This window comes from Nicotiana sylvestris, chromosome 5 (assembly GCF_000393655.2).
Source record: "Nicotiana sylvestris chromosome 5, ASM39365v2, whole genome shotgun sequence".
Classification (NCBI taxonomy): domain Eukaryota; kingdom Viridiplantae; phylum Streptophyta; class Magnoliopsida; order Solanales; family Solanaceae; genus Nicotiana; species Nicotiana sylvestris.
The window spans coordinates 38,411,329-38,435,976 of NC_091061.1; the positions used below are offsets into that span (position 1 = coordinate 38,411,329).

General features: G+C 38.9%; 1 protein-coding gene across 1 annotated transcript; it reads right to left on the bottom strand.

Moving 5' to 3' along the window:
* Positions 1-553: 553 nt before the first annotated feature.
* Positions 554-15,584, bottom strand: LOC138868529 (uncharacterized). The gene is made up of 6 exons (XM_070146084.1): positions 15,235-15,584; positions 14,698-14,947; positions 14,375-14,553; positions 14,221-14,311; positions 13,129-13,747; positions 554-795 (listed from the first exon to the last, which is right to left on the bottom strand). The coding sequence occupies exons 1-6, from the start codon at positions 15,582-15,584 to the stop codon at positions 554-556; spliced, it is 1,731 nt and encodes a 576-aa protein (XP_070002185.1).
* Between the last annotated feature and the right edge of the window lie 9,064 nt (positions 15,585-24,648).

The window sequence follows — 24,648 nt, forward strand, 5'->3', positions numbered from 1 at the left end:
TAAGCACCGCCTTCTCTCTGCATGAATCTAAGCCCCGACTTCATATTTGCATAAGGCTGATCCTTGCCTTCATACCTGCATTAGTCTAAGCCTTAACTCCATATTTGTATGAGGCTAATCCTTGCCTCCCCGTTTGTATAAGACTAATCCCTGCCTCCCCACTTGCACGGGACTAAACACTGTCCCTCTTTGCACCAATATTGCTATATTTTCTACTACTATCTACATGCTTTTCAATCGGGCTAAGCTCTTCCCTCTACTTCGCAAGACTAAACCTTATCTTGTTACATCATATTATTGCATATCATGGGCTGAAATATCACCAATCTGTCCAAAGGCGTCATAGTCTAAAGGCGTCATCCGGAAGACACCATGCCATGGCCTGAGGATCTCTCGAACTTGCATATCATTAGTCAAAGGCATCATGGTTCGGAGGAACCATTTTCATAGCCCGAGAACAACATTTCATGGCCTGCGAATCCCTCACTAAACAATTCATGGCCCAGGACATCATGGTCCAAGGACGTCATCTTTAACCGTCCAAAGACAACCTTCATGGTCCAAAGGGAATTTGCATCATGTTTAAATTTTTGCAAATACGTTTGTAGCATCTGTTATCTGTAGGTAACCAGCAAAAAACCACTATCCTAGCAGGAGTGATCTCACTCAAGTTCCCTCCAACCATCCCGAGCCTTAACCGCTCATCGTAGCTGCTTCCATATCTCATGTCCGTTCTTACAATAATTTCATCGGCATACTCCGCAGGTGAATCCAGAACTATACAAAGCCTGATTCCTATAAAACCAGGGATATGTAGGCAACTTAGAAATCAGAGCTCGGCCTCTGTCATTCAAAACATCCCATCCGGTCAAAATTGGCCATTATTTCTTTACCCGAAAACTCTTTCATCCTTTAAGGGTAAAGAGGGGCAGTTGTTGATACCCAATTTTTCCCTATTTATTTTAAATATGCATAAATACCTTCAAAATAGCATATATATGCATATATAATCATGCACAAGGTTTTTATAATTTGTTTCATAATTTTAAGGGTTTAAGTTGATTTATTTTCTCCCCTTTTATTCATAAAATCCCCAATAATTATTTCCAAAATTATTGCTATGATAATTTATTTATTCTATTTCTATACTTATGCCAAAATATGGCTTTTAATATAATTTTCATGCATTTTTATAATTACATTTAGTACTTTTTAAGCTAAATTGCATATAAATGCAATGTTAGCCCATTTTAAGATATAATTATATTTTGTATGCGTAAAATCGGTCCCTGTATTTTTAAAATGTTAATTATGTATTTTAAATTATTTTATCACCTTAAATTATTTTCCAAAAATTACTTATTATTATTAAAATTAAAATAGGGAAAACTGGCTATTTAAATAATAGCGAGATTTGGCTTTCAATTGTAGCCCAAATCAGACCCCTAACCAGCCCAATTTCCTATTAAATAACCCGTCCCAGACCCTATAAAACCTTACCCAAACCCGGAACCCACCTACCCGGTTGAATCCTGACCGTTGATCTCCCAGATCAACGGTCCGCGCACACCATTTCCTTTTTAATTCCTAAACGACCCCCTAACCCTACTCATTTGCAAACCCCCACTGCCTTTAGATGCTCTCGTCTCTCTTCTCTCTCAACCTAACCCTAATCGTTCTTCAACCACCGCCTCCTTCTCCGGTCATCTCCGACGATTACCTTTCAACCCCAAGCCTCCAATGGTCACTCCACCGCTTTACTCATCTTCTCTAAGGCCTTCAAGGGTCCTGGGCCATGTCGATTTGGATCTAGGGTTTCTGTTTCTGTTACTCGTGGCTTCTCCAGTGTGATTTTGGGCAAAATCACACCTTATATGTTACGATCGGTGAAGTTTACAACAAGTTCTTTTGATTTCTATTTGGGTTTCCTTTGAAACCCTAACTCTCGTCTGAATCTCTCAGATCTGTGCTATTTTTATGCTCTAAGTCTGTTTCTTCCTATGTTTTGCACTATTCTCGAATGTCTTCTGAAAGATACTCAACTTCAAACCATTTTACTTTCTTTAAAAAAATCAGGTTTCCTCGGAGTTTCTTCTACACTTGTTTTAACCAATTTTCTTTATGATGAAACCTCTTTCCTTGCTAGTTTTGACTGATCTTATGTTCCTACTGCTTTTTAACTCGACTCAGTTAAAAAGCCCTAATTTTTTAAGAACTTTATTTTTTTCTGCGTGTTAGCATGATTACTTGATTTTGTTAAAGTTTCTGCTGGTTACTATGCTTCGAATGGGTTTTTCTACTGAGTTTTTAGCTTATTTGTGTCACCTCCGTGTTATTGTTATTCATCTTGATTTGTTCATCTCTTGCTTCTTTCTGACGATATGGCTGATTTTGCATGTTTGTTATGTTTGTTCGTTCTTCTCTATTTATATGTTGCAATATAGAATCATGGCCCTCTCTTGATTTGATTCTGATTTCCTTAATTGATGGTTTGATTGCAAGATTTTCTTTCAAAACCCTAAAGTTCTACTCGTCTGTTTAAATTGACTGATTTTATTTCCTTATGTATTGTGGTACTTCATTCTTAATGAATCCTTTCCTTAATTGGTATATTTTGTACTTAGACTTAATCATATGCTCTATACTTTTAATACCCCTTATATGGTAAAAATTAGTCTTTCTCAACTGATTTTCTTCCCTTGATTATCCCTGTTGGTATCCGTTTAAGCTGTGATTCCTTTATTAAAGGGGAGTACTTGTATTAATTGGATTCTAATTGTGATTATTTCCATAATTGTGCTGAACCTTTACTTATTTTTCTACCTATTTTCAAAACTATAAATACCCTAAGTTTTTCATTAACACAGACATGAACATTTTGGTTGCCAAAACTATCTCTCTTACTAAAAATCTCTGCTCTCCCCTCTCTCTTGTGCTATTTGCTGCTATTAGCCGGCTGCAAGCCAAGGCTAATTATCTATGCTGTCTCGTTCTTTTATTCTGCTTACTTCTCTCTTCACTAGTATGTCCTAGTTTTAATTTAAAGCCTCAACAACAACATGCTTCTCTTATTGTTTCGGTTTCTCTTATTTTTAGTCTGCTTTTACTTGTGGTTCTGTTGTGAAACTTGTAGTTAAGTTACATTATTAGCATGTTATTATGTCTCCCCTTCCCTTTAGTTTAATGTATTCCCTTATGTGTGTTTCAAAGCATGTCTTGTCAATTGTCTTTTACTTACTGTGTACTTACCATCTTATGAATCCCAAATCCCTATCCCCCTCTATGTGTGTCCTTCCTGACTGGTTTGTGATTATGCCAGTGTCAACTATTTCTGAGCATGTCCAAACCAGTCCTAAGACCCTTGCTGGGTTATGTGTTTGCAGTCAAATGTCTGTGTATGCCAAACCCTTAGACCCCTATGTAACTACAGACATTATTTGGATTCTGTAAACTAGCTATGTGTGATCCTATCTTAAGGTGTTTAAGCTTTGTTTACTACTCCAATCTCTTTTTCAAGCAATCTCTATTGCTGTACTAAATGCTTTCAAAATAGACTTTCTAATTCAGTCTTTAATAAACCTCTTTCAACTTGTGTCCTGCACTTTCATTTCACTCTTAGTCAATAAGTTCTACCCCCTCTAGTATGTGTACTGCCTTGGGATCCTCTCGAGAACCCTCTGAACTCTGGCATACTGAGGCTGGCCTTTCAACACTGCATTGGTTCAATGCTTGTTTGCTAAGTCTAGGTGTAAGCATTGCCCGGGGTCCTTAAGATCGCTAGGGAACTTTGATTCACCTAGACTCTGATTTGTCTATGGAATTGAGGCTTGGATACCATTGGAGGTTTTGGGAAACTTGGGCCTAATTGCAGGCTCCCTATAGAATAGTTTCTTTATTTTCTATTTCTACTTATGTAATTCATTCATTGGCCTGTAATAATTTGTAAACAGATATTTGGGGTATTTAGTAAAAGCGCGGGTAGATGCATACTTTAAAAGGTAATACGGGTAGAAATCCTGCATTTAGGACATTATTTTTAAAAGTCTGACTGCTTGCATAAGTAGAAAACATGCTCATAGGTTTGCTTTTTTAGAATCTGTTTGCTTTGCCTAATAGAAATCATGCCTATAGGATCTCACTTCTAATTTCGTTTGCACAACAATCATGTTCACAAGGTTCTGCATTCTGTCATGTTAGAAACCATGTTTGTAGGTTCTAAACCATTATGTCTTAAATTAGTAGATGCTATGCCTATAGGACTCAACTCCGATTCAGTTCTAATAAGTCTTTCTGTATGTTGTTGCAAATCCACTAAAATCAGTAATACATCTAGATATCATGCCTATAGGGATCTCTACTCGCAATTCTGTCTGATAATTTAATTAGCCTAATAAATCAACTTCATTATGCCTAGTTCATTTTCAAAACTGGTCTTATTAAGTGTCAAATGAAATAAGTTATTTCAAAATTACTTTAATCTCATTAGATATCATGCCCATAGGTATTAAAGGAGTCTATTTCGAAAAACCTGTTTGTTTCTGCATTAACATAGATGCCAGTATACTGCATATAGGCAAGCCTTAGTGCATTTTCAAAACTGCATTTTCCTGAAGCTGTCTTTGTCGCTTTGCGTTTCTGATTCTAACAGGCTTTTAAAAGGGAGTCCCTAGGTAACTACTAGGTTATAACTTCCGGGTATAAAAGTTTTTGTCTATTTCTGCATATTCACTTAGATATCCTGCTTTAGGACATTAATTAATAAAGACCTTAATTGTGTTTGAGTCGTGCTGCTTGTATGTTTACTTGAGGAGGAAACTGTGAGCCTCTTATTTGCTCCCATTATGTGAAAGTTTTAAATGTTTTGACTGTCGCTTTAGAGTTTTTGCCTTTCTAAACCTTAGGGGTACGTCCAGAACTACCTATATGTAGAGGTCCTAACCCCACCGGGACCATTAAGAAGCGACGGGTAGCAGCACGCAATAGGAATCAGTGACCAAACATTCGCTTTGCATGACCAATAAGGGGATGAGAAGGGTAGACAAGGGATATGATGACTACGTGTTAATGTCACATGTAGCCCCTCATTGAGGAGTATTTACCGAACATTGCGTGGAGTGACCCTATAGGATAAACAAGCTAGGACCCCTCTTTACCAAATCCCCTCTCTCTCTATTTAAGCTTGTTCAAACCTTTATCTTGCCACTTGAGTTATCTAACGTGCTTTACTTGCAACTTATTAGATTCAACTGCTTATACGGACTAATATGTAAATATAAGTTTGGCCGGGACCCGCAGTTGTGGAACAAGAGGGGTGCCTAAAACCTTCCTCTCGAGGTTACTTCAAGCCCTTACCCTAATCTCTGGTAATGGAAACCAACTCAGAGTTCATCGCTCTAGGTGACCTATTAGGTGGCGACTCTTCAAATACCCAATTCCCAAAAGGAAATGAGTAATTACACCCCGTAAATGTCGAAACCCGGACCTCTTCTCCATCAAAAAGGAGAGGGAAAAAGGGGGCGCGACACACCTCTCATACACGATCATCCTGCGAGGAATACTTCTACAATTCTTTTTGTGCCACATAGCAAAATCCGAATATCAATAGTCGATCAACCAGGAGAGTATTGCAATACCAATGAAGAACCAATAAATCAAAACACAGTGTGCCTTTTGAATGTACGCTCTACTCAGGTAATACCAATTAGTGCCAGCATCCGAAATCGTTGTGCTGCTTAAACTTATGATCTTCCTTTTGGAACTGAACATATACTTGCACATGAAAATCCCCATCTCAAACCACACCTCATCTATCATGCCATCATATGAAAAGTATGATAATCTCATAATCAGTTCTGTCAGAAGAAGAATACACACCCGGTCAGCCAAAAAACCTCTATTAGATGTAATCCAGTAGAAAATCACAATAGACAACATGCTCCTCACGCCGGTAGGAAATATCCATCTCAAATCGTGGTAGAAACCATCAAAAACTCTTCGAAACCCATTTGCACATAACCAAGCCATGAGAATTAAATCTCTCTAACTCAACCAAGCCACACGAGTCGCCAAACCCAAGCGTATTGCCACAAAACACCTGTAGAAACGTACCTCATCCTAAGTACCTAAAGAACCGATCATATCCGTTACTGTGCCGATCCAAACTGCTCCCAAGCTATCCTATTTATCCGAGCTCCTTCAGAATTACCCTCAAGTTGGCACTCCTCTTCTACAAAACACCACAAATCCTTATGCCAAGCTCACCATAAGAGATCCTAGCATAAACCACACTGCCCTAAGGACCAAAAACTGCTGCATTCCCTCTTAAGCTCCCCAAAAGTACCACAACCGAGTCACCCACTCTGAAGAGACCTTTTGTGAATCTAAAACAGTTTCCTTCAACTTCTTGATACTGAAATGTAAAATCCATAATGATACAAAAATACCGCAAGTCACGACACCATCCAACGTAAATCTTAGATCTTAGCCATGAATGAATCCGAAAAATCCTCTAATGCCACATATAACTCCTGAATCCATTAGAATATTCTCTAGAGTCATCCATTCTGCTTAAATATCAATTGTACCGCCCAAACGGGCCGAACTACATGTGCCTCATTAGCACGATGACACCTAAAGAAGTGATCCACGCCTCTAAGTAACCGAGTGGATCCCTTTTCTTAGTACATCACATCTACATGAACAACAAACCCGAATCATTGCAAAGTTATTTTATATCCATAATGTGTAGTATACCATGCACCTAGAATTTCCTTGTTTATGTCATCCTCAAAACCAGTCTCTACGAGTCATAACCGATCCACAAGTATACCTCAGACAGAAACCAATATAACATGTAATCATGCAATCAAATCGTCAATAGCAGACTCCTCCACTTGGATCAGAGCCATAGATCAAAATACTCGATAACTGACAATGCCCATACTCTATTATTGCCATAATACCACCGTGAGATTCAACTAAATCCTTCATAATCTCATGCAACACAAACCATCTAATACCTCGAATCATTTACAAATCTCGCATTCATCCTCGTGAAGGCCATGTCTACTATTACAATTCAACCAAGCTCAAATCGCAACACATGTATCCCACTGGTAGAAAAGAAAGCCTCCATACAACATCATAAAGATCACACATCCGTAGATTACCCCACAGGTTATAACCCACCTACTTAGCCTCAAACTGGCATCTCTCTATACCCTTTCGCTTCCACAACTACTACTCAATCACTTTATCTTCCTAAGTCTGAACTCATCAATTAGACATGAGAATCTAATTCGTTCCACAACTAGGCAACATGAAATATCCTTCAATACACTCATAACTCGAAACTATACGCCACATCCAAAACAAAATCAAGTGCCCAATAGTCCTTTTGACATCCTAAGAAAACTCTTTCCGTCACATTCAAACCATCTGAACACATTCGGTAGTCACATCATACTCATCATATAGCCATCCAGTCACTCATCGAGCCACAAATTCCACTCACAAGGACACTACCGGACATATAAGTTCAAAAGCACGTGTTCACACAACTGAAACCCCCCTGCTCAAGCTACAGTCAAAACCCGGCCTCAAGTCTCTAGACTGGCCCATAATCAACACACAGAAGTCACATGTCGCACCTCATCCATGGTATCACAAGCCGTCAATGTATAGCTGATACCAAGTGCTCATATGCGCATACGAGTTCATGGAAAGAATTCAAAGAGTTACACTTCAAGCTCAATCAATGTCGCACAATCAGGAAAGAAGTATGGGAAGTTTATCCTAAATGTCTCGTAGCCTCTCGAAGATAGGTATGAACGTCATTATACCGATCCGCAAGACTCTACTAGACACTTGCTCATAACATGTAGAACCTACGAACCTAGAGCTCTGATACCAACTTGTCACGACCTAAATCCAACTAGTTGTGATGGCACCTAACCCAACCGCTAGAAAATCCAACAACTGCCCAATTCATTGAGATTTAATAAGAAAATATATGAAGAAATAACTAGACTTTTATACAAAGAAATCTCAAGAATGGGTAGCACAAGTCATGAGCTTCTAAGAATTAGAGTTTACAATGCTAGTATGAAATAAATACATCATCTGTCTGAAATGTACATAAATAGATTTTCATATGTCTAAAGCTACCATGAGCAAAATGGCAGCTATAACCAACTACGCTCACTGTGGGTGTGCAGACTCCGGAGGGCAGATCCTACCCAAATGCTATAATAAGCCAAATCCTGGCATAAATCAATAAAGCCTGATGTGGCATATAGCCCGATCCCATAAATGTCACTCACAAACAGGCCCTCGGCCTCACTCAATCATCAATATCTCCAGTCTCTCGGTCTCACAATGTCATGAAAATCAGTACCAAAATGATGATGTGATGTATCAATAAATGGTAGCAGAGATCAAGATATGATATGAAAATGAATGCATATGACTGAGTATGTAATTGAAATATAAAAAAATAACTCTAACAGAAATGACCTCAGTGGGTCCCAAAAGGATTAGCATATAGCCTATACATGGTTTCTAACATGGATAATATCTCAATTACGCTAGCGCATAGAGATTTCATAGATACAAATAAGCTTAGGTAACTACACATTACCACAAAAATAACTGAGTCACAATTCACACGGTGCACGCTCACACGCCAATCACCTAGCATGTACGTCACTTCAACACCAAACACATATCATGTATATTTAGGGGTTCATACCCTCAACACTAAGTTTAGAAGTGTTACTTACCTCGACGAAGCCAAATCCAATACCGATCAAGCCAAACAATATTCCAAATATGACATCCCCAACGTACCGACCTCCAAACGATTGGAAACTAGCCAAAAAGCAACTCAAATACATCAGATAATGCCTAAGAAAATAATTCCAAATGATAAAGGTCGAATCTTTAATCAAAAGTTCAAAGACAATAAAAAATTCAAACCCGGGACCGCACCTCAGAACCTGACAAAACTCACAAAATCCGACAACCCATTCAATAACGAGTCCAACCATACTAGTTTCATTCAAATCTGACTCTGAATCGATGTTCAGAACTCTAAAATTCACTCTACGAAACTTTAGACAAAAACCCTCAATTTCTCTCTTGAAATCCTCAATAAAATGCCAAAAACAAAATAAGTTCATGAAATAAAATCTAACGAATAGAGAACACTTGTCCCAATCCATGTGGTAAAAATTGCTTCAAAAATCGTCTCAATCCGAGCTCCATAGCTCCAATTATGATAAAAATGAGTCTAACCCTAAAAATGGAATTTAATAGAGTCTGCCCAGCGTCGTGCGCATTTGCGAACCAGTGATCACACCTGCGATCTTCGCTTCTATGGAAAAGGCTCGCACCTGCAAGACAACCTCAACCAGCAGTGGTTGCTTCTGCGACTCCCAAAATTGCTTATGCGATGACGTTTTTGCGCGAAAGTTGCCGCACCTGCGGCCTCGCAGATGCGTCTGCACTCCGCATCTGTGCCCTTCTCACCAATTGCCCTTCTGCGAAAAAATCCTCACATTTGCGGAGTCACTTTTGCAACCAATATTTCATAGATGCGGCTACACCAGAACCAACAGCCTCAGCAAATTGCAACATGCGACAAAATAATCTGAACCTCATCTGAAACTCATCTGGGCTCCTCGGGACCCCGTCCAAATATACCAACATGTCCCATAACATAACACGGACCTACTAAAGGCCTCAAATCATGCATGACAACATCGAAACGACGAATCGCACCTCAAATCAAACTTAATGAACTTTTGAACTTTCAACTTCCAAAACTCGCGCTGAAACATATCAAATCAACTCGGAATGAACTCAAATTTTGCACACAAGTCCCAAATGACATAATGAAGCAATTCCAATACCCGGAACCACAATCCGAATCCAACATCCTCAAAGTCAATTCTCGGTCAAACTTATGAACTTTTCAAACCTTCAAATTTTCAACTTTCTCTAATTAGTGCCGAAACCTTCTAGAAACATACAAATGCAAATTCGGGCATAAGCCCGAGTGAAAAATCACCATCCGGACCTAACGGAACCCTCAAAACTCCAATCTGAGGTCAAATACTAAAAAGTCAAACTTGGCCAACTCTTCTAACTTAAAGCTTTAATCATGAAATTCATTCTTCCAAATCGATTCCGAATTACCTGAAAACCAAAACCGACGATTCACACAAGTCATAATACGTCATACAGGGATACTCATGCCCTCAAACTAACGAGCGTAGTATAAATGCTCAAAACGACCGGTCAAATCATTACAGACCACTAACTATACATGATGCTTGGTACCCTTTGGTAGTTTTAAAATTTTGAACCTTATTTCTCATATGCCAACAAGTCGTCTTGGCTTGAAAATAAACTCGATGATGATGATGGTGATCATTGATATATATATATATTCGAAACTAGCCTTAAAAGAAGGAGATGGTATGTGGTAATAGACGTAGCCAGTCTACCATTCATGTCGTTTGGTTTAGAGCTGTCAATATAGGCGGAGCCAAACTAGCCAAACCTAGCCCACGTGGGCTTTAGGAATTGACGGGCTACACTAGGCTAGCCTACCATTTTGATGGGTCTTTTAATGGTCAGCTCACCCCAGCCGTATGTTGGCTGCGGACCCCACAAGCCGACCCATTATTTTTTAAAATATAATTTTATATTTTTTCTTTAAGTTCTAATCTAAAAAAGATAATACTTAAAAGTTAAAAAAATCTTATTAAATTTTTTTTTGCAAAGCTTAATAACTTTTTATACTGTTCCAATATATCTCAATAAATATTAAAAAAGTAAAAGGCAAGACTAATATTTCATTCACGAAAAGTCAAAACTCAAAACAAACTATTAAAGAGAACGTCCATGACACTTATGAGATATCTGACACATCATCTTCATCAAACACATTTGAATCCTCCTGTGAGAAGGATGTCTTAATATCTTAATTTTCATCTACATCTACAATTCGTATGAAATATTAATTCGTTAAATATTAAGAATAATTAAATTTTTAAAACTAATTAATGCTTTAAGACTTTGATCTTTTAATATGATGAGCTTAATAAACTTTAAGCTTGGATACTCTTCTTGATATTTTTTTTGTCGTATAATTTTTATATTTTATATATTTCAAATACATATTTTTATAAGGCCCGCGGGATGCCCAGCCTAGCCTCAGTCAAGCCTCACGGGCCACAGGCTTACTCGGGCCAGGCTTAAAAGCCTCATTTTTAAATGGGCTTAAAAAATTCTAGTCCAGCCCTGCTAAATCACGGGCTGGACTTGGCTGGCTCAACGGGCCAAGCTCATATTGACGGCTCTAGTATGGTTTGAGCATTAGGTCTAACTTTAAAACTTGTCATGATTCATTAGGATCTAAAGCTTGTTTTCTTATATACTACACAATATTTCCTCTCATGTTTAATTTGTTGATGTGAGATTTACACGTACACCTCCCCATTAGGGGGTAAGGGTCTTATTGAGGTTTGCATTTCCTCATCTTAAAATGTGGAATTGGCCTAAACTAACTCACCGCGTATCTTAATAAAGTAAAATTTTGCAAGATTTGCTCCAATATCAGCCAAGGTTGCAAATAGAATGGTGTTCACACCATACGTGAATAGCAACCACTAGCAATACTGATCTCATTCGACGTCCTAGGCTTGCACTATGGTCTAAAGCATATATTTTCTTACATACACAATATATCACATGTGTTTCATTAAGACAAGAAGTGTCACAAACATTTATTGAATCAGCATTACCAGTAGGTCCAACACCATTCTAACCCTTTACTTGAATATAGTGTCTTCTGTGGTTTAATGGAAATGTAATAAACTTGAAAGCTTTTCTACAAGAAGTGCAAACAATGTGTTGAAACAAATTAAAGGTTGTCTAACTAAACCTTAGTGGCTCAATTTATAAACAATGCATGATTAAGAAGGAAACCAGTTTGCATGTAATTTACTCTTTGAAATATTGGGTAAACCCTAATAGCATCCTTAAACAAAGATGTTCGAGTTTGAGTCCTGTAGGAATGGGGAAAAACCCTAATGTTTTCCCCTGCAACATAAATCTAGATTAGTTGAAACTCTAAAATAGATATCGAACATCGAATGAGAAATTAAAATGAACAAAAGTTGAGATATTGTGTATGTAAAAAACACAGTCTTCGTATGATCTAATAAAAATGAGTAGTTTCATTTTTCTTCAAACTTAAGTTGGAATTCCTCTTTCTTGTCCACGGATGAATCGAAATTCAGCTCCTAGCACATCTTCATATCATTTTCTTGATTTATTTATTGATTCAATTTCTGTGCTATTACTTTACACTTATATTCCAAATATTAATTGGACTTTGATGAAATCAGCTAACCATGGAGCTCTGCCATGGATGTGGAGTTGAAGTTCTGTGTTAGTTTAGGAGAGGAGAGGGAATTGACGAAATGTTCTAGAAGAGAAGGAAATCAAAGTGTATTTCATCAATTCTATATTTACAAGTATAGCTATACATGTATGCATAGAAGAATAATCAAAACTAACTCCACTCCTCAACTGAAGTTAAAACTAAAAAACTAACTCTAGTCACACTAACTCTACTCTAATGTAAGTTAGTTATAACTAACTAATGGGACTTAACCACTACTAGCACTACTAATCTCAACACTCCCCCTCATGCTGATGGGTAAGAACAGGTTTTCGACCCCTAGCTTGCTACACAAAGAGTAGTGTTGGACCTTTCCTAGACCTTTAGTGAGTATATCTTCTAACTGAGCCTTGGTGTTAATATGGTGAGTTTGAATAAGACCCTGCTACAATTTCTCCCTCACGAAGTGACAATCAATGTCAATGTATTTTGTCCGCTCATGAAAAATAAGATTTGCAGCTATTTGAATGGCCACCTTACTGTCACAATGCAAGGCAATGGGCAATTGAATTTGGACTCCCAACTCTCTGAACATCCCTACTAACCATGAAACCTCTACCACTGTGGAAGCCATACTTCTGAACTCTACTTCTGAGCTTCTAGAGAATGTGTTTTGCTTATTAGATTTTCATGATATCAATGAGTTTCCAAATAACCTGTAACCAACTTCCTGGATTGAGGGCAAGAGGCCCAGTCGGAGTCACAGAAGGCTACTAAGTTATCAGATTGATGTGAAGATATCAATAGGCCTAATCCTGATGCATTTTTGACATACTTAATCACCCTCAGAGCTACATCCATATGAGACATTTTTGGTTTATGAATGAACTGGCTTAGAACCTGAACAATATAAGCTATATCAAGCCTAGTCATAGTTAGATATAGTAGCATGCCCACTAACCTTTGATAAGGTTCAGGGTCAAGTAACACACAGTCCTTGACTCTTGCATCTGTAGTATCATCAGAGCATAAGACATCCTCATCAAATTTTGTTATGATCAGCCTTTGATTACACTCTAATAGGGTAGATACTGGCTTAGCTCCCCCTAGCCCAAAGTCATCAATCAAATCAATGGTATATTTTCTCTGATTCATTAAAATACCAGCCTTCCTGCGAGTAAACTCTATGCCCAAAAAGAGTTTGAGTTCCCCCAAATATTTCATTTTGAACTTCTTCTGCAGGTTGTCTCTAGCAGATTGAATTAGTTGAGCATCATTACCTATGATTAGGAGGTCATCTACATAGAACAAAATGAAAACCAAAGTTGAACCTCTCTATTGTGTAAACAAGGAGTAATCAAAATGACTCTGCATAAATCCCAAATCTCTAAGAGCTTCTGTCAAGTTCAAGTTCCATTGTCTGGATGCTTACTTAAAACCATAAAGTGACTTCTTTAGCTTGCATACCCTTGTGGGAGATGCATGTATACTTCTTCAAGTAAGTCACCTTGCGAGAAAGCATTGTGCACATCCATTTGATAAATGTTCCAATGCTTAGAAGCTATTACTGCTATGATTATATTGATCTAACATTGACCATCTTGGCAACTGGGAAAAATGTTTCCTGGTAGTCCAAGCCCTCTTTTTGACTGAAATATTTTGCTACTAGTCTAGCTTTAAATCTCTCCACCTCCCCATTTGCTTTGTATTTCACTTTGTACACCCACTTGTACCCTATAGGAACCTTACCAGCAGACAAATGTGTTATTTTCTTCTAATGCTATAACTTTTTGTTGTATAGCAGTTACCCACTTTTCATCCTTTGAAGCCCCATGATAATGTTTAGGTTCAACAACAGACGATTGAGGTGAGAGACATTTAGTATAGGAAGGTGACAAACTATCATAACTCAGATAGTTTGACATAGGATATGCACAAGAGGTGGAGACAAAATCCTACAACCACTTTGGTGGATGTGTAGTTTTGGGTGGCTTTCTGACTGCAATGGGTAATGCATTATCCATAGCTTGTAAATGTGAAGAATCATGTTGTAACTGTGGAGCAACATCAACATATTTATCAACTGGTAATGGAGAAGCATCAATAAAGACATTTGTTGCCTCAGGAACTATATCAGACACCTGCATAGCATCAGTGTCATGGAGTACATCATGTTCAACTACTTGATCTTGATATAATACTCATGTAGTATATGGTAAATCAGCTGGTTCAAGTACTGGAAAGACTAGAATAGATGACAACTTCCTTTGTTTAAAAGAAAATACATGTTCCTTAAAGGCTACATCCCTGCTAATAATGAATTGCTTAGACTGCAAATCATATAGTTTATAGCCTTTCTTGGTTGGGGAGTACCCCATAAACACAACAGATAATGCTCTGGCTGAGAATTTGTCCTGCCTTCTTACTTTCACAGCATAACATAAACATTCAAAGACTCTCATGTGATCTATAGAAGGTTCAGTGTTAAACAACTTTTCATATGGAGATTTTCCTTTTAAAACTGTGGAAGGCAACCTGTTTATGATATGCAATGTTGTAAGAACACCGTCACCCCAAAATCTTAGAGGTACTGCAGCCTGAAACCTTAAAGTTCTTGCCACTTCTAGTATATATTTGTGCCTCCTCTTAACAACACCATTTTTTGTGGACTATACACACATGTTGTTTGATGAACAATTCCCCGTGATTCTAAAAATTGCTTCATATCTGAGTTGACAAATTTTGACCCATTATCTGTTCTTATAGTTCTAACAGAACAATTAAATTGTGTGTGAATCATACAAGTTAGTCTTTTCATCAACCAATAAGTCTCATCTTTGGCATTCATAAAAAACAACCAAGTGATTCTAGAGAAATCATCAACAATTGTGAGAAAAAATCTTTTATTATCATGAGTAGACACCCTGTAAGGCCCCCATACATCTACATGTAAAAGGTGAAAGGGATCCTGTGCTCTGCTAGTACTAACAGGAAATAACAACTTAGTTTGCCTAGCTAATGGACAAACAGGACAGTCTAAACATGCAACCTCTGAACTATCTTTCTTGAAATGTTGCTTGAGCTTACTGATTCTCTTAATGACTTCCATAGGGAGATGTCCAAGCCTTTGGTGCCAAACTCCTAGATTTATTGAGCTCTGCTCAGTTTCCATGTTAGTTGTTGCCTGAGTGTTGTACTATCACGACCCAATTCTCAAACTCGGTCGTGATGGCGCCTCTCGTGAAGACAAGGCCAGCCAAACCAAAACGGAACACCTCTTCTAAGTAATTATTTTCATAAATGGTAATAAAACATAATATAATATCCATAAATTACGGAATTTAACGATAATAACAGCAGAAACCATCCCGACACAGCCCGAACCTGGGTGTCACAAGTCATGAACAACTAAGAAATCCGGATACAAGTCTACCGAACACTATATCCGATACAATAGTTCTAAAAACATGAAAATGATAAGATAAGGAAGGCACGGGGCTGCGAACGCCAACAACTACCTTGTAGTCTCCGAATCACTGCCTGGACTGGGAGAATCAGCACTCAGGAGCGGACTCTATGATGCCTGAATCTGCACACATGGTTTAGGGAGTAATGTGAGTACTCCGACTCAGTGAGTAATAATTATAAATAATGGCTGACGTAAAGGCACAAAGAAATTCCATATCAAGTAGTAAAATCACTTAAAACAGTAAATCAGTGAAAAAATCAAATGATATCCCTTTTTAAAACAAGTAAAACAGGTAATTTAAAAGGTAAATAATAAGTAGATATCCGCCCCTCGGGCACAACCTCAATCGCTCAGAACAGTATCAGCCCTTCAGGCTCACTCTTAGTACAGTATTAGCCCCTCGGGCTCAGTATCAATCACTCAGAACAGTATCAGCCCCTCGGGCTCACTCTCAGATCATAATGGGTACCCGCGCTCACTGTGGGTGTGTAGACTCCAGAGGGGCCCCTTACGGCCCAAGCGCTATATCAAGCCACCTCGTGGCATATAAAGTATCTCAGGCCCTCGGCCTCATATCACTCAGCATATCCTCACATATGGCCTTCAGCCTCACTCAGTCCAAAAATCATCACAAGCCCTTGGGCATTAGTAAAACAGTAGTTTTCAGCCCAAAACATGATGTAGAAATATCATTTAAGTTTCAAATCTAAGTAAAAGTGGTTGAGTTTGTAAAACAGTAGATATCAACAGGATTGAGTTCAAATAATAGTCAACCAGTGAGGAAAATAGTGATAAAAATCCCCGAAGGATCCAAATAGTTGGCACGAAGCCCAAATATGGCAATTAGCCCAAATCGTGATGATACCAAATATATTTCAGTCAAATACATGGTAAAAATCATCTATCGGGACGGACCAAGTCACAATCCCGAGTAGTAAAAGTCCCCACACTCATCATCCAGCGCGTGTCTCACCTCAATATAGCACTACGATGTGCAATCCGGGGTTTCAAACCCTTAGGACATCATTTACAACCATTACTCACCTCGAACCGGCTAATTCTCTAGCTCGCGGCACCTTTGCCCCTAAAATTGGCCTCCACGCGCATCAATCTATCCAAAATCAGAACGAATACGTCACAATATGCTAAGGGAACAAAGCCCAAGTGAAAATATTCGAAAAATATCAAAAATCCCGAAATTAGCAAAACCCAAGCCCCGTGCCCACTTCTCGGAATCGGATAAAATTTACATTTTCAGAATCCTCATACCCTCACTAGTCTAACCATACCAAAATTATCCAATTCCGATACTATTTGGTCCTTCAAATCATCATTTTATATTTTTGAAAGGTTTCACAATTTTCTTCCCAAATTCCATCCTAAATCATGATTTTAAATGATGAATTAAATGATAGATTCATGTACTCTAGCCAAATCTGAGTTAGAATCACTTACCCCGATAAATTGCTTGAAAAACCTTCGAAAAATCGCCAAAATCTGAGCTCTCTAGATCAAAATATTAAATAAAAACCAAAAACCTCGTATTTATAGAGTACCCCTCAGATCTCAGCCTCCGCGGTCCGCACAGAACCACCGCGGTCCGTGCAAAAGCACCGCGGTCCGCACAAAACCACCGTGACCCGCACAAAACCACCGCGGTCCGCACAAAACCACTACGACTCGCAAAAAACCATCATGGCTGCACTTCATTTTGTGCGGTCCGCACAACACATACCGTGGCCGCACTTCCTTTAATGTGGTTCGTGCGGGTGGGTTCCGAGGCCTGCAACCCTTCTGGACCTGCTACAGCTATGATTTTGGCCTAAAACATCCCGGAACCTACCCGGAACTCCTAGAATTCCAAACCAATTGCACCAACACATCCCATGACATCATTCAAACTTGTTCGAAACCTCGGGACAATCACAACAACATTAAATCACTAATTTAATAGGGGATTCAAGCCTAAGAACTCCAAGAACTCTTAAATTATGCTTTCGATCAAAAAATCTATCAAATCTCGTCTGAATGACCTAAAATTTTGCACACATATCCCAAACGACACAACGAAGCTACTGTCACTTTCAAAATTCCATTCTGACCCCTATATCAAAATCACGCCTATCAATCGGAATCGCCAAAATATCAACTTCGCCAATTTAAGCCTAAATCTTCTCTATAACTCCAAAACCCATTCCAATCACGCTCCTAAGTCACAAATCACCTCCCGAAGCTAACTTAACCATCAGAACTCACTTCCGAGCCTTCTAACACATAAGTCAACATCTGGTTAACTTTTCCAACTTAAGCCTTCTTAAAAGAGACTAAGTGTCTCATTTCTTACAAAATCCTCTCCGAACTCAAACTAATCAACCCGATCACATAAAACACGGATAACGAAGCGTAAAGAAGCTAAAATAAGGGAAAACGGAGCGGTAACTCATGAGATGACTGGCCGGGTCGTCACATGTACTTCTTCTTGAACTTGTAATCATTTGGATATCCCACTATTTTATAGCATATTTCCTTAGTGTGCCCCTTTATCTTGCAAAAGTCACAAAAGAGGTTATAGTTCTTCCTCATCTTCTGTTGATTTCCAGCTCTGTTTGCCATCAATGCAGTCATTTCAGCATTATCCATGTTAGTGGAGGCATTTGACATATTCCTTTGGCTTTCACATTCCATTAGCATAGAGTATGCCTTGTTTACTGATAGCGCTGGCACTATCATCAAAAGTTGACTACGAGCTTGTTCATACGATTTATTTAGTCCCATAAAAAATTGTAAAAGCTTTTAACGCTCTATAAACTAGACAAATTCACGAGAATTGGTAGCATCACGACCAGGAATTGGTGCCAAACTATCAAAGTTTGCCCAAAGCACTCTTAGTTTTGAGAAATAAGTTGAAATTGAGCTAGTGCCCTGCCTAACAGTGGCAATTTATCTGTGGATCTAGAAAATCCTAGAGCAATCACATTATCAAAATGTTCCTTCAGATCATCCCGTACCTCATTAGAATTTGAGGAATACACCATTCCACTCAACAATTTTGATGAAACACACTTCATCAACCAAGACAACACAATTGCATAACAACGTTCCTAGAGATCAACGAGATTCATACCGTAATTCTCCTTTTTTTATGTGGTGTCTGATGTCACCCTAACTCACACCACAATTATTGGTAGTGAGGCGGTCGAAGCAATAATAAAACCCAACGCGAGTCGGTATCGAATCCTCAAGGAGTTAGAAATAGGATTAGGTATACACCTAATATAATTGTATAATGTGCCTCAATTTGCACTTCCACATTCTTATTTGTTGTTTCTATTTTTACTTTAAGCTATTGATTGCAAATAATAAACTAGAACACAATGTTTTTGGTTTTGGTTGTTTTTCAAATGATAAAGGATCTAGGGTCGTGACTTCCACCTAGGTGGCTACCTAACGGGTTGTAAACTCTAGGGTAAGGCTGATTAGTCGGGGTCATAATATAACAATCACAAGCAATTACCCACTATACACCTCTAGGTAGTTTGAGTGATTTTGCCAAATTTGGCTTTCTCAAGTCCAAATAGGTATTGCACAAATAAAGTGATATATGCTCAAGTCGGGTCTTACTATCTCTAGATTTGACCCTTTAATTGGGGTTATCAAGTTCTTAAGTTTACGCCAATTTCTTGTTAGCCAAGTATTCCTAGACTTAGTATCTCTTTCTCAAGTAGAGACTAACCAAATAGGCATGAGTCAATGCTTGCAACCATTACTTCTTGAATACAAGCATTAACAAGGCTAAATATCACTAACCCAATCACAAACAAGCCCTAAATTAAATACCCATCAAGTACCCACACTAGGGTTGAGCCATAACCCTAGCTAGAGATTTAGCTACTCATGAAAAATAAAGAAATACAAGAAGAAATAAAGATAGAATGCATAATAATTGATTATTGAAAGAAAATCTATATGTTTAGAAGTTAATCTAGTATAAAATTACTCAAAACAGTAAAGAAAACGGCCCAGGTGCTCTTCCCAAAACTGAACTTAACCTAAAAATGACAAAAAGTTCTATTTATACTAAGCTGAAAATATCTAACAAAAATGCCCTTACGAAGGTTGTGCGGCCACATAATTCTGGTGCGGTCCACACAATGGGCTTCTGCGGCCGCACAATTATCGTGCGGTCCGCATTCTTGGAACTTGGGCTTGTTACTTTGGGGCTTCTGCAGTCCACATAGAAATGAGTGTGGTCGTACTTCTAATGGTGCGGGCGCACAAAAATGATGTGGTCCGCACTCTTTGACTTTGGACTTGAACCCAGCTCTCTGATTCTTCACTTCTGCGGACCTCATAATAATGAGTGAGGCCACATTTGACATCCTGTGGCCACACAATTTGGTGCGGTCCGCATGCCTTCAGCTGGCCAAAGACTACTCTCTGAATCTCCTCTCTCCGGCCACACTAGAATTGTGTGGTCCGCACCGCTGGCCTTTTTGCCCTGTTTTGGTTCTTGCACTTTTGACTCCTTTATGAGTTTATTTTGAATTTTTTGGCTAGTTTCCCAATATTCCTGTAAGCAAGCACATTTCTTTAGTTTTCAAGAATACCTTTATGCATTTTTGAGTTAAAAGCAAGTAAAAGAGTGCATATAAGCTGTCAAAATTCCTACTTATGAACTCCCCCAAACTTAAGTTTTTTTGTCCTCAAGCAAGTAAGGCAATTTCCACCTCCATTAGAAAAAGGGATATTTAAGCTAGTCTAAGGTGAATCAATTACACATCAATTGGGACCAACAATTATCCACAACACATATGAATTATCAACAACGCAATGATTTGACCTTTTGAGTACAATAGTTCTAATGTTACACAAGAGCATCATGAGTTGACTATATTCATCAAGGAAACTCGCTCTTTCACTTAGGTCATTGTGGATCCCAAACTCCACCTCTTCTACTCTCCATTAGCAAATCTCACTTTAGAATGTAACACTCGAAGCAAGGATTGTGAAATGTTTGCTCATCTCTCTCAAAAGAACGCCACAATTCCGGCTTTAAGTACCATACTCTTGCCCCTTATGTAAATCATCACTAATGTAAGCTCACTCAACTTGAAATCATGTAGGGCTTTTGCGGGATGTAATGAAGGCTTTTGGGCCAAGGTAGGACTTGTTGGAATAGAATGGTTTTATCTTTCCTTAAGCACTACATTTTCTCTTTTCGGCTCATATTTTCTCAACTCTTTGAGTCATTTTCTTCTTCCTCAGGGGAACTAGAGAGACGTAACGTCACTCTTTCTTGATCATGACATTCATTTTTCTCCTTTTCTATTTATTCCATGCCTTTCATCATTGTTTTCTTTGAATACCTTCAACTTTTTACCTTGTTTACTTTCTTTTTGGAATTTTTTTTGTTCTTTCTTTCTTTTTCTTTTCTTTGCCTTCCCTTTTCTTCATTTCTTTCTCTTCTTTGTACCTTTTATCACATTCAAACTCCTTGTCTCTCCCCTAAACTTATGTTTTTGCCAATTGTTTCCTAAGAATTCTAAGAAAAGATCGGGTGCCAAGAGAGGGTCATTACAAAATGGATAAAGGCTTGTAACATGGTTATTGAAAGAAAAAGGGCTTCGGCTCAAAGAAGCTGACATGGATATCACATTGGTAGGCTATGGAAGATTTCAAATTTCAAATTAGATCAAGGAGATCCTACAATCACTTTTCAAGCCAAGCTACACTTAGAATTTCGTCTAGAAACATATTCGGGGCAAGTTTTAGACCATTAACACGGGTACTTGGACTTGTAACTAAGCATCTCACCTATCACGCTTCCGGATTGCTAAAGAGAATGGAGTCGAGGGCCCACAACAACCCTAGCTAAGATTGAGAATCACAAATGTCTCGATTTGAACCACTCTATGACTGCTTAAGTCAACACAAGAGTCAAAATGGTCACAACTAGAGCTATTTTCTGCCAACAACTTGTTTTTAACCATACGATTATAGGTAAATGTGTTGGTACCAAGTGAAGCATGCTTGAGACCCTTTTATTCATTACTTTTATATTTGCCTACACATAAAAGAAAATGGACTCAATCCTTTAAGAAAGTTGTCACGCCATCCATCGTTGGGAATAGCCACCCGGTTCACATAGAATCTACCTTTGGAATGGCATTAAGAAAACCAAAGGCTTATTTTTCACGCAAAACGTAAAAAGAAGCTAACAAATTAAAAAGAAGCTACTAAAGTAAATAGGAATTTATACTACTAAGGAAAAACAAACCAAAGAAGCTATGAAATAAACTGCGAAAAGAGAGATAAATGAATATACAAACCGAAGTAAAATGAATATATCCATAAGGGAAACTGAATATATACATCAAACTAAATGGAAGAATATATACATACCAAATGAAAATGAAGATAAAAGAAAAATAGTACAAGAGTTATTACATGCCAAATGTCAAATGTCAAAGTCAATTAATCAAAATAGACCACCCCTAAATGAAAATAAGCATTGTCCCTAATGCTTAACAAAAAGTAAGAACATGGAAAGGGTCGAAAGTTAAGAGAGATACCTATGTGGTCTTAGTCTACATGGGATCATCAACACCCTCGGTCTCTAACTGTATCTCATCATCACCTGGCTGAGGGACAACAGGGTTGTTGAGCATATGGATCATCTGCTCAGTAATGTCGGCAGTCGCAGTCGGCTCCTCAGATTGGCCGGCTGCTACCTCTGGAGCCTCAGGTACTGCTAGTGTTTCTTGTGCTATTGGGGATGCTGACTCCATGAGCAGGTCCAATGGTAAATCGCCGGTAGATGTAATCTTTTCAATCTCTTTTCTCAGCTCATCCATCGACTTTTTTGATGCCTGAGACTTCCGCATCTTCTTGAACTATTTTCCCAAATCCTCAATGACTTTCCCTTATGCCACAACTTTAGCCATGATAATCTTCTGGTCAGCCAGAATCTTCTTCAATGTTTCCTCCACTGACGGAGGTACCTGTGGCTTTGCTGGGGCTGTTGGGGCTGAGGACTGTGCTGAAACAACATTGGATATATCAGTCAACTTTGTAGTAGTTGTCTGCATCTAGTTGTTAAGACTCACCAATGTCTGGGAGACTCACACCGCAGTCTGAGGATAAGCAGATAAAGCTGGGACCAATAATGGCACTAATAGTCTAGTAGAAGCATGTGGTCCAGCAGAGGAAGATAGTGGCATGACTGCTGTCCCGGTGGAAGTACCGGCTGCTGTGTCAGTAACCACTACCGCTGGCTCCTCAGACTGGCCCACGAAGGTAGTGGCTTTACCCTTGAACATCGGGTTGTCAGCTCCCTAGAGATGGTACCATTAGAAAGGCTACTTGGATTTTACTTCGGTGTCATAATGCCTCGGCTCTACCCTGTTATCCTTGAAGTATTCTGTGAGGAAGTTCGGGTACAGATAGGATCTTTCACCCTTTTGGACAACTAAAAAGATGCTGGTGGACATGATGGCACCAACATTAATCGGATACCCAGCCATAATGGATGCCACCAAAAGTACACGGGGGAAATGAGAGGTTGTTTTCATTGAGGAATGGCTCAATGTGGCTACACACGAACGTCTGCCACCCTTTTGCTTCAAAGTTTAGGGTGGCTCAGACTATTGGAACCCCTGTTGTGAGCCACAGAGGTGTTGACCCTCGGATTGCCAGAATCTCAGCAATCTACGGGCGAGTTGCATCACCCATCGCTAGCTTTTCCAAGTATTGCACTGCTTCTATTTCTTCAAACCCAACATATGAGTTTAGTTACAAGAATCAAAACGGATTTTTAGATTTTGGACTTTTGTCACCTTGGTACCCTTTTTGATGTGAGCAACGTTGACATAAAATTCTTTGACCAAGTGCTCATTTGCATCTAGAACGCTGTGGGTGAACCATTTCCATCTTTTACGCTCCTGGAATTGTCTTAGGACATCGGGGTTGTGCTTGTTCAAATCCTTCATTAAGAATTGTCGCTTAAGAGTGAGCGACCTCTGCGTCCACCATTCTCTAAACTTTGCAAAGGCATTGGCACTAATAAATTTGTCCTCCTATATATCTGGCCTCCTTGACCTCTCCAAACCTCCCACTACAGTATCGCCCCCTATACCATCATCCAGGACATTATCATCATCGTCTAAATTGATTGGAGCAGGTGGAGCATTTGAGGAAAAAGGCTCAAAATCTAGACTGCCCTCTTTCGAACATGCAGACGAACTGGTAACTGAAGATGACTCATCCACCAAATGAAATCTACTCGAGCGTTGTTGTGATTAGGCTTCCGGCTATGCTTGCACAGAGTTACACTCAAAAGCTTCCCCAAATGGGACATACTCACTGGTTTTGGAGGGTTCAAGAGCTCTGTTGGCTGTAGCTTTCTTACTTATTGCTCTTCGGATTGCTAGGGGCAAGTTGCTTTTGCCTCGACCTCGGAAGGGTTCTGCCCTCCTTTTTGACATATCTTCCTTTCCATGTAATCTAACTATTGTCTACAATGCATAAGGATAAGAGTTAGTTAGATTTGTAAACTACATATGCATGCATAACAATTACAGTAAAGCAGTCTCAGAAGGGGCAGTACGGACCGCACAAAAGTGAGTGCGGCCGCAAACTGCCCAGTACGGACCGCACAAAAGTGCGTGCGGCCGCACAACCAAGAGTGCGGAACGCACAATTTTGACTATGGCCCCACAGCCCCAAGTTCATACTACTGGTGTCTTTGATGTTTTATCAGTACAGACTG

Coding starts and splice junctions, on each gene's coding strand:
- LOC138868529 (XM_070146084.1), bottom strand. CDS start 15,584: ATGGAAACTGAGCAGAGCTCAATAAATCTAGGAGTTTGGCACCAAAGG. Junction 13,748..14,220: donor CTTCAAAGGATGAAAAGTGG/GTAACTGCTATA, acceptor TTTACACAATAG/AGAGGTTCAACTTTGGTTTT. Junction 796..13,128: donor ATCCAGGAAGTTGGTTACAG/GTTATTTGGAAA, acceptor CTGGTTTTATAG/GAATCAGGCTTTGTATAGTT.